The sequence below is a fragment of the Zalophus californianus genome, chromosome 12, assembly GCF_009762305.2.
Source record: "Zalophus californianus isolate mZalCal1 chromosome 12, mZalCal1.pri.v2, whole genome shotgun sequence".
Classification (NCBI taxonomy): Eukaryota; Metazoa; Chordata; class Mammalia; order Carnivora; family Otariidae; genus Zalophus; species Zalophus californianus.
The window spans coordinates 40,291,462-40,305,202 of NC_045606.1; the positions used below are offsets into that span (position 1 = coordinate 40,291,462).

Here is a 13,741-nt window from a genome sequence, read left to right on the forward strand (position 1 = left end):
GCATCGGGCTCCCTGCTCAGCAGGGAGTCTGCTTCTCCCTCTGACCCTCCCCCCTCTCATGTGCTCTCTCTCTCTCTCTCTCTCTCTCTCTCATTCTCGCTCCCTCAAATAAATAAATAAAATCTTTAAAAAAAAAAAAAAAGCTTTATGGATAAGGTAGACAGGGCCTCTTTTCTACTCTTTCAACTGGAAAAAATAACCCTAGAATATTGTTACAAGAAACTAGTTCCGGTGAATAAGCCACCTGTATGCTGACATGACTTTATTAATGTATTTAGAATGACAAAGTGTTATTTCATGCAGGAAATTAATATGATTATTTGCTTAATGGACCATTACTGGATATAACCAGTTAGTCTGACTAAATGATGTTTACTTGATTTTACTGCCCCGCTTCCATTTATATCTTGGAAATCTTAACCTAACTGGCTAAACCCAGAAAGAATAAAGGAACGTGCGTGCCAACATTATTAGTTCCATAAAAGGTAAGGATTTTTTTTAAACAGAATAATTGATGCCTTTCATTGAAGAAAAATTTTAGATTTCTTTTTTAGCCTAACATTTGGTATAGCACTCATTTGGTCACTAAGTATTTATTGAGCATCTACTGTGTGAAAGATGAAGCACATTTTTAAGTCGTGAGTGGGACACAAAACTTAATCAGACACAGATCACATTCTCAAGGAATTTAAATCCACTAGGAGAGTTGAGGTATATACATAAATAATTAACAAAGTAAAATGTAACACATTCCAAAGCAAGTATAAATGATCCTGTGATTTCAGGAGAGGAACAGAGTAGAATGGATGTGCATGTTTAGCTTCCCGAGACTGGCCCGAAAGAGCAACAGAGCAGGGGGTTACCGAGGAGTTATGAATTTAGTAGAACCTGGGAAATCCGTCTGCTCTCTGCATTTCGAACACCCCTGTGCACAGATGTTGAGCGTACCTTAACTTCATTCCACAATAAGATAAAATGCTTAATATGTAAGTCTTTCTTGGAGGTGGAAACCCTTTGGCTTAGATTTCACACAAAAGTATAAATGACTAGATTTTTCTCTAGGAACAGATTTCCACAGAAAGAAGAGGAAGAAGGAAGGCTAGCATGAGATGCTGTAAGGAGTGATAGAGGCAACAGAGAAAGGAAAGAGAGACACAGTAAGGGAAATAGGACTTCTGAGATGGTTTGTTTTGTAGTATTGCCTAGGGCAGGCTTGGGGAAAATCTGAGAATTGAAAAGTTTGGACAGATTCACTTTACAAGTTTGGATACTGTATACATACTTTTAGATAAAGGGTGGGTATATAAGTATGCTTTCATATTTGTGTGTATATGTCACATATACGTATGACAGAGATAACTGTGAATATCAATGCATACATGTTTGTTCAGACTAAAACCTATCAGGAACACTCATTGTTGAAAATTCAGTCTTGCCTTGGTGCTTCTGCGAAGGGAGCCAGGGTGAGAAGCTCTAGAGATGAGGGCTATCCAGGAAGCTCAAGTCCATTGCGTGCTTTGCTATCTCAGGGGCACCCGATGAGACCTAGCTGAGGCTCAGTTTCACTCTATGTGGCTCTTGGTGTTCAAAATCCAAACTATTTTGGATATACTTTTCTTACGCCCTCCCCCCCCCCATAGGTCCTAGAATGCTCCATCTGTCATAATCTGTTAACATCGCTCGTCTCTCAGCACCTTCTAACTTTCTGTGCCATTATACCAGAGGCAATGCTGTTCCTCATTCCATGTCCTAAGTGCGTTGGAGGTCCCTCAGGCAACTCCGCTTTATCTGGTGCAAAGCAAGCTCAGTATTTTCCTTCAAAACCCCCCAGCCTGCCTCCTCTAGTCTCCAGCTCAGCAGACAGTGTTTCAGTTCACTCCAAATCCAAGTTAGAAACCCAGCTGGCTAACCTCAGGCTAACCCTAAACTCCAACCCAACCAGTCACTAAATCCTGTTCATTCTACCCCAGAAATGGCTTCCAGTCCACGCCTGCTTTCAGTCTGACCTCCTGGACCCTTGCAAGACTTCACAGCTCAGCCCCAGTCTCCTGTTCTCCTATTTATCCTTTGCACAGCAACAGGGTTATTCCTCCCACAAACCAAACATGACCATATGACCCTTGCTTTGCAAACTCCTCTGCTTTCTCCTGGCTGCCTGGCCTACACATGAAGTTCAAGCTCCTTCACTTGACCCATGAAGCATGTGACTGTCTACCTGTAGCATTCCCCATCCTGCTACACCTACCTTAGGCTCCAGTGAGACTGAACTTTTCCCAGTGTCTTGAAATGCCGTGCCCTGTGGAATCCCCCTTTGCCCACACGTTCCCTCTGCTGGAAATACCTTTCCCCTTACTCTTGTCATGACAAACTCCTACTTATTCTTAAAACTTAGCTCATTGCCACCTCTCCTGTAAAGCCTTCCTTGACTCTGAAATTAACTGCAACATCTCTTGTGCCTCATCCACAGCTGTTAAAGTTCTTAATTCTTGTATGCATCCATCTTCCTGAGGGGCCATGGACTTCCCCTGGACAGGAACTGTGTCATAAGAGCCACCCCCTGGTATGGTAGTAAATGATCAGTACGTGGTATGGAATGCACTGATTATAGGGAGAGCTCGGAGTTTAAGTGCCACTTGCTAGATGAAACCTGCGTTTGCTCTTGTCTAGGAAATCTTCAGGAAGGGACGGATTGAGTAGGAGAGGGGCAGAGTGATAAGTCACACAGGCAGGCAAGGCCCCAGGAGCACTCCATGCTCCGGAGGAGATAAACTGTGTACTCTACTGTCTGTAATTTACCTTTAAAAGCTCAGTGAAGACCAGGATTGGCAAACCCCATGGGCCAAATGCAAGCTTTCATCATAAAAACTTGTTTCTAGAAACAAGTTTTATCGGAATGTAACCATGTTTGTTCAGGTAAGTGTTGGCTGTGGCTGATTTTACACTTCAAAGGCAGAGCTGAACAATTGCAACAGAGATCAAATGACCTGCAAAACAAAAAAAAAAAAAAAAAAAAAAAAAGTACTATGTGGCCCTTTACAGAAAGAGTTTGCTGACCCCTGATATAGACCATGTGGTATAAATGTATAGGTGAATTTCAATCTACAATCCAGGGGCACTCTGTTGCTCTAATTGGAATTACCCATCTTGGAGTCAGTCAGTATTTAATCAAATAAAAATATATTAGAGACTTTACTACCCTTTTTTGAACGGAATATAAAAATCCAGTGAGTCCTACAGTCTATCCCCGTAGGAATGGCAACCTAGGCCTGATTCCTGAATGGCCCTGGGCCCAACTACTGATCTGGAGGTTTCTCAGGGCCTTAGTCCAACTAGACAGTGAACTGAATCCTGATGCAAGACTATTGTTGCACTTGCTCATAATGAATCTTTCATGTTCTTTCATAAGAGGACAGCGCAGGGACTTCCGCAGGGAATGGGCACAACTTAGAGAAAAAGGGCACAACTCCCACGTACCTGCTAGCCAGAGGATGTCCGTATGTGTAGTAGAGATCAGTCTAGACCTGCTTGGCTTGTAACTTGGTGGGAAAGAGACCACAGCACTCCCTTACCAGGAATTATGGGAGGCTTTCCAATTTTCACCTAAAAGAACCTAATAGTTGTTGCTCTTGATCTGAGGTCAGTGCCCAGAAGCTTGCTATGAGGATAGTCACATTTGTCTTAATACATTCGGGAGGCAGTTCCCTCATGCACGTGTATTTGAGGAGCTCTGAAACAGAGCATCCACCTTGTACCATATGCGTGCATAGCCTCCCAGCCGGTCTCCATTCTGAGCACAGGAGGTGGAAGCTAAATGAGCAAGAACATGGCTTGGAATATGGAAAATGGCAGGAATATGGAAAATGTGCACACTTGGAAGAAACTTGAGAGGGTGCAAAGTGGGGAGCATGTACCCAGATGGATGAGGGGGAGTTGTGACCTTGTATGAAAGGATCTGTAGAGCATGGCAAGTGGGTGATTCAAATAGTGCTGTGTTAATCTGTTCTAGTGTACATAATTCATTTGGTGGTAGCTGGGGCCTACTATAAAAGTATTATTTGCAACGTTCAATAAATAATTACTTATAAAATATGGAAATATTGAAAAATCTCATATTCATGCTCACAAGCCCCAGAGCTATTTCAGAACTAGAAATCTGAAGGCAAAAGTACTACTATTTATAGCCAAGGACTTGAAAATATACTTCTCTCAGTTGGTTCTTGACAGTGCAGGCCAAGACGGTCTTTGACGTAAGACAGAATACACAATTTTAAGCTCATAAATTAAGCAAGACAGTTACTTACAGACTCCGAAATTTCTTTCTGAGGCTCTGGCGTGGATTCACCAAGTTCTTCCCCTGATATCCCAAATCCAGGTTGAAGTGGCGGTGAACCCAAAATTTGAATGAGGTAGGAATCAAAATCCTCGCATGTTTTTTTAAACAATTTTTGCTTCAGGGTGTCTTTTAAAAGAAAAGTAGAAAAGGGGAATAGTAGGGGCAAAGCCTGTTTAAAGAGATCTTCCATGCTTTCCTTAAAATAAACAGACACTTTCCCATCACTTGAGGTCAACTGCTTGGTGAACTAAGTTTTAAAGCATTTTGGGGATCATCTAGAAGAAGCCATCTAAAATAATTCAATTTGACTTAATAATGTACAACAGCCTATGGAGTCAAAAGAATCACTTAAATCCTTGCTATCCAAAGCATCAGTTAACTGAACTACTCTGTGGAAGGGGCGGGTCCCCACCCATAAAGAGTATAATGGGCAGTTTCTGTGGTTCCCTAGAGAGCAAAAGGCCAGCCAGTCCAAAAATATATCCCTCATTAGCTGGAATGAATTACTAACTCCTTTGGCTAAAAGATGATAAAGCTCTTTAGTTATTAAAGGATAATGTCTCTGAAATGTGTAATATATCTGGCCAGTCTAACACAGTAACAGCCCAGTGAGAGAGACTCTGTCCGATAAGCCCACCAGTCATCCTGCGGGGCGTTCAGGAAACGAAACCACAGAAGAAAGGCCTGGAGAAAGGGGAAATAGAAAGTGGGAAGGTTGTGGACAGGACATACTACCCTTCAGGCAAGCCGGGCTGGCAGCCAGAGTAGGCGGGGAGCAGCATGAGGGCAAGGAGAGGCTGTGCTAGGCCACGTCAGCCCCCACTCCTGGAAGGATGGACAAGGAATGATGGAGCCAAATGGAAGCCTGCAAACACGTGAAGCATACGTTTCACCTACTTCACAAGCTCGCTGGATGTGACTCCTGCCACAAGTTCTCAGGTGCCAAAGAATTGGAACGTGTTTCACTGTGAAGCAATACTGACCACATTCTAATCACAGATGTGTCAGTGTCTTAGAATGCCTCTCTGGGCAACATCAGTTCGTGTGACAGGGGAAAGTAGCAAAGGGAAACCCACCAGATTAGCACTGACTGTAGGATGAATAGCCGCAATGTGGAACTTTAAGATAAACTCCCCACATCAACCTGTTTACTCTTCCTTAGTTTCATAGTCTATAAGAGCAGCAAATGGAGAATAGAAGAGATGAGAATTATCCCCGTTACTTGGGTTTCTCATCTCTCTAGATTACCATAACTTTTTTTCATTCATCATGCACTTCTTAATTCACTTTGGTTCCATGGTTCTTTTCTGCCTTGCTGCTGGCTTCCTGCATCTCTTATGCAGCTTAGGTCACTTTGCGAACATTAACTAGGCTTAGCAATACCCCAGATCCTACTCTTTCTTTTCAACCGTGTCCTTGACCTCAGATAGCCCAGTTAATCAACTCCAAGGCCAACTCAGCACTTATTCCAAATGAATAAAGACAAGAGATTATACTCTCTAAACTGGACGACTGCTAAATGTTTTTTGCCTTCTGGAGTTTACGTGTTCAATTTAGTGTTGGCGTAAGCCTCATTAGCCTCCTTCTGATTTCCATTTGTGGTCAGGATAACCCAGCGATGCAGTACTCGGAAGAATAACATAAATTCCTTTCCCCTGGCGCTGAGGCTTACCTTGCAGGGTAATGAAGTCATCAAATTGATAAACGTGCTCACTATCTGGGTCAGTAGCAATGAGATTCATTTCTTTGTGGAACATTTCGAAGTTGGGGTCATTTTTCTTCACTACCCCAATCACAAATATTTCCACATTGATGTCACTGGCTTTCTTCACCACTTCCGTCAGATTCTTTGCATCTCGGGTATCAGTCTGCCCATCAGTGATGACCAAGGCCACCTTCTTTACACCTGGCCTTGCGGCTTCAAACATGTGGTTGGCCTCATGGAGAGCTGAGGCTGTGTAGGTGCCTTCCCCCAGATACTGCATGTTGTCCACAGCCAACTTGAAGTCGTCCTTGTTGGAGAACTGAGTCAGATGAGCAACTTTCTCCACCTTATGGCTGTAGTTGATGATGCCTATGCGGGCTGTAGTGAGGTCCAGAGCAACCTGGTCGGACAGAGTCTTCACAAGACTTTTGATGATCTCAAAGTTCTCTGGCCCTACGCTTTCGGAGCTGTCAATCACAAACAGCAGTTCTAGAGGAGTCTCTTTGCATTTGGGCCCACACCCTAAAAGATGAATGTTGAGATAGAAACATGGCACGAATGAAAATCAGAACATCACTGACTGGCATCAGAGTGGTTTGAGAGAGGGGCAGCGAACCACCAGAGACCTGGATCATTACCTTCCCTTTCTGGGAGTGTTAACAGCTAACAGCTGTCCCCCTTCTGGTTTCTATATCTGACTTTTTAGAAAATAATGTACTGCAAAAACAACCTCCCCCACCCCCACACAAAAAACCCCATCAAAGCACTGTAGAGGACACACCTATGTGCCAATTTCTCAGATTAAAAAATATATACTTTTAGAAGAGTCTGCATCCCTGTGTGTCCCTTCCTGATTACATTCCTCTCCCTCTCCCTAAAAGAAAACCCCAGCCTCAATTTGCTCTTTATATCCTTCCAGCATTTGTATTTAATCTGAATCTGAAAGCTAATCTTCTAGTCTTCCACCATATCCTTATGTGACAACTGATATTTCCTCATTAGCATGACAATTGGGTGGAGTGATGGATTGAAAATGGTTAATTGTGGGGAAAGGATTAGGGCCCATAACTGTACAGAAGAACAGCTGCCCCAGACTCGAGTTTGTGTCCCCAGTCGCTCACAATGACGGCAAAGGTGGCTCAGTGAGGCCAGCAGTCCGTCCATACTATGACACCTCTTCAGGGGAACGATCTCAGAATGCTGGTTAATAAAAAACTTCTGTTTTAGGGTTTACCATTCAAAGCAATCATTAGAGTTACCAGGAAATAAGACTTATCAGGGCTCCGTTGGTTTATTCATATCCTCATGTTGCCCAACAGCCCTACCACAAAAAATCATGAGGAAACTGGGTGCTATTTTTGCCGGGCTTCTAGAACTCCAAAGCCCCATCTAAATTGGCCTGTCATCATACAGAGTACCCGATGGGTTCTTAACATCCAGAGGTCTTTTGGGGGACAAGCCATTTCAGGGGTTCCCTGTATGGAAGAACAATGACATTTCTGCCACGTTTCTCTTATCTCCATTATTTTATTAATCTCTTGCCTTTTGGCTAATCTCTTTTCTTCCTCTTTCTGCTAAGTCTATTTTAAGTCTAACGTATTTAGCCATAGAGGCATTTAGATAGAGCTATGAAGCACGATGACTGACAGCGTCCTCCTGCCTTGGAAATGAAATGCACTCTAGAAATTGTGCTCAAAACTCAATTCAGAAAGACTTCTTGCTTCAGGAAAAACACAGACATTATAATCACCAGCCAGACTGGATTCAAATGCCAGTTAAGCCCTTGTGGTCCTACTTCCTTTGTTGTTTTTTTCCTTCCTAAGCTCAGGTAAATGTCACTGAATACAAATGAGCTCTGTGCTCACAAAAGGCCTGGCTGCCCACAGGCTCCAGGGCCGGTGTCTCCACCCCTCTTAACCACCCTGGGGGGATGATTTCTTTTTTTAAATCAGGAGTCCACAGCCCCTCTCCCCGCATCTTTCAGTTTCCCATTGACTTTCCAAATGAGCTTCAAACTTTCTCATAGGCTTTCTCCCCTATATCTCTGGGTGACCACATTTATCTTGACCAACACAGAACATAGTGGCTGTGGTACTTTGAGGGGATGGTTTTTTTTTTTTTTCTTGATGGTCAAATCTTACCACATATTTCAAAAATAATTTTGATAATTTCTTCTCTCTGGAGGACAAAAGGAAAATGTATTAAATATATGACCATAACATTTTTTTCCTATCATCATAAAAGCTGTGTCTTGTTACAGTCAACATGGAGCCATTTGCGTTTATTCTTCAGCTGAAGAAAATAAATGGCACAGAGGTTAAAAGGTAGCTAGAATATATCATAACTGAAATGTGTTTGAGTTGTGAAATGTCAGAGCTCGGACTTCTAGAGTTCACAATTGCGGCTCCAGCATTTATCAGCTGTGTGACCTTGGGCATTAGATGACCTAACAGTATCTGTGTCTCAGGGCTGGGGTGCAGGTCAAATGAGGCTACGCACACAGAACTCCTAGGATAGGGTCCAACTCCATAAAGTATAACTTATAAAGAAAGGTGTGGGTGATGCTTGCCATCAGTTACACAATTTAGCCCACATGTGCTGAGCAACCAAGACAAGTACCAGGGCCAAAAGAGAATTCATTCTATGCTGTATTCCCTCCTTTTCTCTACCACCGTCCAGTTTTGCAAGTCCCCTCCCAAGGTTCCTGATACTCTCACTTCGGCACTTCCATGAAATGTCCCCATGTTCCTGAATGCTCCTTCCTGGTCCTGCTGCCATCAGCTCCAGCAGAAGAGCCCCGGGTGAGGGGGGGAGGGGGAGTGAATGTGCCAACGCCCTGCCCTGAGTAGCACGTTTACAAATAACTGTGATGGGACGATGGAAAACAGAATTCTGTATTTGCCCAAGACAGGAAACTGAAGGGAATGATGAACTTTGTTAATAGAAGCCCAGAAAATTTCAACGGGAAGGAAGCAAAACTAAGAAGATCTAAGAAGATAAAATTTAACAGTTGCAAAAGTAAAGTTTTAAAGAAAAAAATCCACAATGACAGAATTGGGGTAAAGATGACATCGCTGGTGATGGGACTTAACAGAAACATGTACGGAAAATATTCAGAGCATTTTAATTTAATTGTACAATTGAGTAACAGCCAGTGTATCCTGATACATTTACATTAAATTAATTTAATTTAATTGTACAATTGAGTAACAGCCAGTGACTCCAAGTGGCTATTTAAAAAGAGCTCCCAATACAATATTAATACAATTATATAAAATGAGGAAGCCAACAGTCATCTTTGGGGGGGGGGCTTGTCATGTTTTTCCACATTTAGAGAGGCATTTAATCTGAAATCTGAAACTAGGATGTGTCTAGAAAGGGAAAATGCATATATTTATATATTTACATTGTGTCTTTAGAAAGGGGAAATATATTTATATATTTATGTTTAATTTTCTACAAGTGAAGAAAATACTAGACACCAAGTTTATTACAGTTTTTCACTTAACATTGTGTCATACTTAATTTCCCATATTATTAAGTATTCTGAAAAACTTGATTACTGAAGTTGGATGCATGGCCATTTTAAGGCTCTTGATGCATATTGCCAAAGTGACCTTCAGAAAGATTGTAACTGACACCTCTAACAGCAGTGTGTAGGAAAACCTATTTTATTTTAGACACATAATACTGGTTATTATTTTTATATAATCGCTGCCACTTGATAGAACAAGATATCACATTGTTTTAAGTTATACTTATGCAATTCTTAGTGAGGCTAAATTTTATTTCATATGCATGTTTCCGAGCTGTATCCTCTTGTGCAAGTTCTTTGTATGTCCTTGGTCTATTTTTTCTATTAAGATATTTATCTTTCATTGACTTGTAAGAATAATTTTTATATCAAAGTTGCATTTAAATTCTTCTTAATGTGCTTTTATGGTCTAACCAGGTCTAAAAAGCTTTAGGTACTCACATATATCAACCTTTTCCTCCTCTTCTTCGCTTTTGCTTGACTAAAATTGTTTTATTTTTTCCACTCAAATTGCTCAATGACTACTTTGGCTATTTTTGCCAATGATGAAGGCATCGAATTTACACCTATCAAAAGATTCATAGTCTAGTAAGCAGTAGACAAATAAATACTTTTGTAAGTGCTATGCTATTGGATTGGAGTCAAGGAACCACAGGGGTCTGCTGGGAATTGCAGAGGTGGGAGCCAGAGGGTGGGTCCAGGAAGGCGGATTACAAGCAGCCTGGGGAGGAAAGAGGGAGAATGGGAGGAGCATTCCAGGCAGGGGACCAAGTACACAAACACGGTGCCTTGCAGTACTTGAGTAAACTTAGGACACAGGGTACGTGGCAGAGAGAATGACAGGAAATGTGTAAGACAGATGAACTCTAGAAGGCCTTTGTGTCAGGTTGAAGAGTGTGAACTTTATCGTGGGCAGTGAGAAGATGCATGGTCCCTAAGCAGAGAAGAGATCTGATCACGCTTTTATTTTAGAAAGGTGACCATGGCAGCCGATGGAGGGGTTTGAGTTTCCTAAATAGTCCGGGGGTGTGGGGGAAGTGACACCAGAAAGCAGTGGTGGCGGTGCTAAGGAGGAAGGATTGGTCTAGAGGGAACTTTCTGAGGGAAAATGAAGGGGTTGGTGGGTAATTGGAAGGAAGGGTGAGGAAAGAGTCTCAGAGGAGGCAAAGGATGTTGGCCCACTCTCTGAGATTAGGGAGGAATGGAATAGGAGCAGGGTGGGGGCTAACGAAGATCACTGGGCTCCGCTTGGGCATGGCTGAGTCTGATGCATGGATGGGACAGCCAGCTGGGGATGTCCAGTAGGCAGTAAGACGTAAGGTCTGGTGCTCAAGAGAGCAGTGCAAACTGGAGGCAGATTTAAGGAAGGCCGGCATACAGCTCGCTGTGGAAACAGCAACGGCAGATGAGATTTCCTAGAGCAGAGCTGTCCAGTCTGTTTTAAACCAGTGTGTCCCTGCACCTCCACTGGTTAAACGTATTCTTTTGCATGTTTATAACATGAAGACAGTATGTTGTCACTCTCCATACAACTTTGCTATGATATCAAACTAGCCTTTTCAAACTGTCCATCCCTCTTTCTTTTCATGGCTGTCCCTGCCTCAGAGTTGGAAGACCAGAAGAAAGAAGACTGAGGGCAGACACTGAGAAATGCTAACATGTAAGGGATGGGTGGAAGAAGACTCTTTTTGAAGCAATTTGGCATGAATTCTTGTGACACTGAAATCTGTCAATGGTATTTGCCTCTTAAAAGAGTAGTTTACTAGTCTGGAATGAATCTACAACTGACAGCTGCTTGGGGATACATTTGATCAGGGAGAGAACGTGGGTGGGGAGAGGGAAGAGGCCTTCTAAGAACAGATTTATGGGGGAGCTGCCTGGATTTGGCACCAGACAAACCAACTCCGTCTACAATGGCTCTGCCACTCGCTAGCAAGGCGACTTCAGGCATATCGCCCAAACTTTTCTGACTTAGCATGTCTTTCATGGAAGTAAAGATAATAGTACCTACCTCACGGAGCTCTCCTGTAGATTCGCATGGAATCTTGGGCAAGAGAGGGCTGTGGCCTGCGGCCTGTCCCCTTCCCATTGCACCCTGTCCCCACCATTTCTACACTGCACGGGGCTTGGGCCAGCATTCATGGTGTGAACAGTCCTTACTTCTGAGCTCTGTCCAAATTCCCTGACAACACTTGCCCCTTGCCCACCTTCTGGGGGGACCCATGCATACAGGCCAGTGCTGTCAGCTTTCCAAATGGGCCATTTAGGCAGGCAATTTGGGGATCCTGTGTATCCAGCGTGTAGAATGGAGTGGGCGTGTGCTCAGGGTGCTCACTCTCCTCGGCCCTGAGGACTCCTCACCCAGGGGAAGGGGTGCGGCTGAAGAAGCACTATAAGTCCTGTGTGGGGGTTCTAAAACATGAGCCCTCAGGCACCCTGCAGTACTAGGTAAGAGGAAGGAGCCCCGGAGGTGGAGGAGCCTAACGCAGGACCGGTCACAGACTGGAATCTCATTGCAGGCAAATTTGCTCTTCCTTCAGTCATCCTTCCCTGCTAGTCCCTCTTCTAGAATCTAGAAAGCCAAGGTCAGCAGAATGACATTCTCATTTCTAAGATCTCTGCCTCTTGGTTAAAAGTCTTCTGCTCAAGCAATTAAAGCCTAATGTGGCCCCAAACATCATCAGACATCCTTTTGTCTGCTCTCGATCCACATCATTATCTACGCCTATCATAGCATTTATCAAATGACAGGTGAACATCCTTTGCTTGTCTTTCTTTCTAATGGGCTATGAGCTCCCTGAGTCCACAGACACAGTCTCTTAATCTCTGCTGCTCCCCTGCCTATCTCAGAGCCTGACCCAGAATACGCACCCAATAAATGTTGGTGAAATGAGTGAACAAATGAATGGATGAAGGAAGGCAGGCCCTCTCCTCATACTGCGTTAGGAGGGAGGATACAAACCTATGGGGATTGTTCCTCTGGGCATTTTACAGATACTCTCCCTGATACTTTGGGGGAGGAATTGATGTGTATGTAGCTCTTTCATACGCCATAGGCATCTGGGGCTATCTGACTTGTGGTGAGGAAGAACGAAGAGGAAAAGGCAAACAGGCCATAAAAAAGTGTGTGTTCTGTTTGTCATATGCTCAGCTCTCAGGTCTTACCTTCACTACCTGAACTCCAACCCCTTACACCTGGATTTGCTTAGCACAGCACATAGGGTCAGCATCCCCAGACTACGACCCACTGAAAAATCCAAAGGAGGATAAAAGAGAAGGTTCCCATTGCTTCTCCACTCCAGGAGATGTAGTGCCTTCCAATGAGAAAGGAAGAAATAGACTTTGCTATAGAAATTCTAGAACTTTAGTACCCTGTGAGACTTTGAAGAGTTTCAGCTTTTTATTTGCAATGGTGTAGGGAGCATAGGGAAAAGTTTGCCAATGCCTCACAAGTTTTGTTGAATAAGTGAATTAGTACATTCAAGTAATCTCCATTTTGTGATGGCTATTCTCCTCAGAGCACTTCCTAAAGGATCTACTTCAAGGAAACCGAATGCCCCATTTGGAAATGTGAAAGACTGTGTAAAGTAGAAGTCATTTGGTCATTTGGCTTGTTTAAACAGCTCACCTCCTTGTTACCCTGTCTGCCAGGGGTCACAGGGGAGTGTCACACACCACCACAAGGCCGGGTGAGGGCTGCCTGGTATTCTTTCTCCCTCATGCTCAGATCAATTACCTCATGCATCTCAGTCAACACTGGGCTTGTAGCAGTGCTATCATTAAATAGCAGCTGGAACTCTGTGTCAAAAAAATTCATTCTTCTGAAGCTAAAACATGAATGGAATAATTTTTCAAGCACAAACCCTCAATTACCCTCCAGGATGGATACTCACTGTAAGTCCTACGTCTCCCTTTGGTCCTTGTAACCCCTACTTAGGGGAAGAAGAGTAACAGTCAATATAGGTTGGAAGTAATGTATAAAATTACAGTAAGACTTTAAAAATCACTCCTTGCCTGTCTTCCTGGGGATCCGGGCTCTCCAATTTCCCCTCTATCGCCTTTCTTTCCCATAGTGCCCTGTTCTCCATGCTCTCCCTTTAGAATATAGTGAAAAGAGAAGTTTAGAATGTAAATATTGAAGCCAAATAAGAAAAACTCTAAAATTTAA

The 13,741-nt window shown here is 43.2% G+C and overlaps 1 protein-coding gene across 4 annotated transcripts in view; it reads right to left on the bottom strand.

Annotated features, from left to right (window-relative positions):
* COL28A1 (collagen type XXVIII alpha 1 chain) overlaps window positions 1-13,741 on the bottom strand; it is a 166,623-nt gene that overhangs the window by 11,893 nt on the left and 140,989 nt on the right. For all 4 annotated transcript variants that reach the window (XR_003516640.2, XM_027574929.2, XM_027574928.2 and 1 more), the window contains 5 exons: window positions 13,588-13,668; window positions 13,467-13,502; window positions 8,180-8,216; window positions 6,006-6,560; window positions 4,302-4,459 (listed from right to left, as the gene is read on the bottom strand). Coding sequence is in view for 3 of the 4 variants with exons in the window: in XM_027574929.2 (XP_027430730.1) it covers window positions 4,302-4,459; window positions 6,006-6,560; window positions 8,180-8,216; window positions 13,467-13,502; window positions 13,588-13,668 (867 nt within the window). In the remaining variant the exon portion in view is untranslated. The remainder of the gene's footprint in view (window positions 1-4,301; window positions 4,460-6,005; window positions 6,561-8,179; window positions 8,217-13,466; window positions 13,503-13,587; window positions 13,669-13,741) is intronic.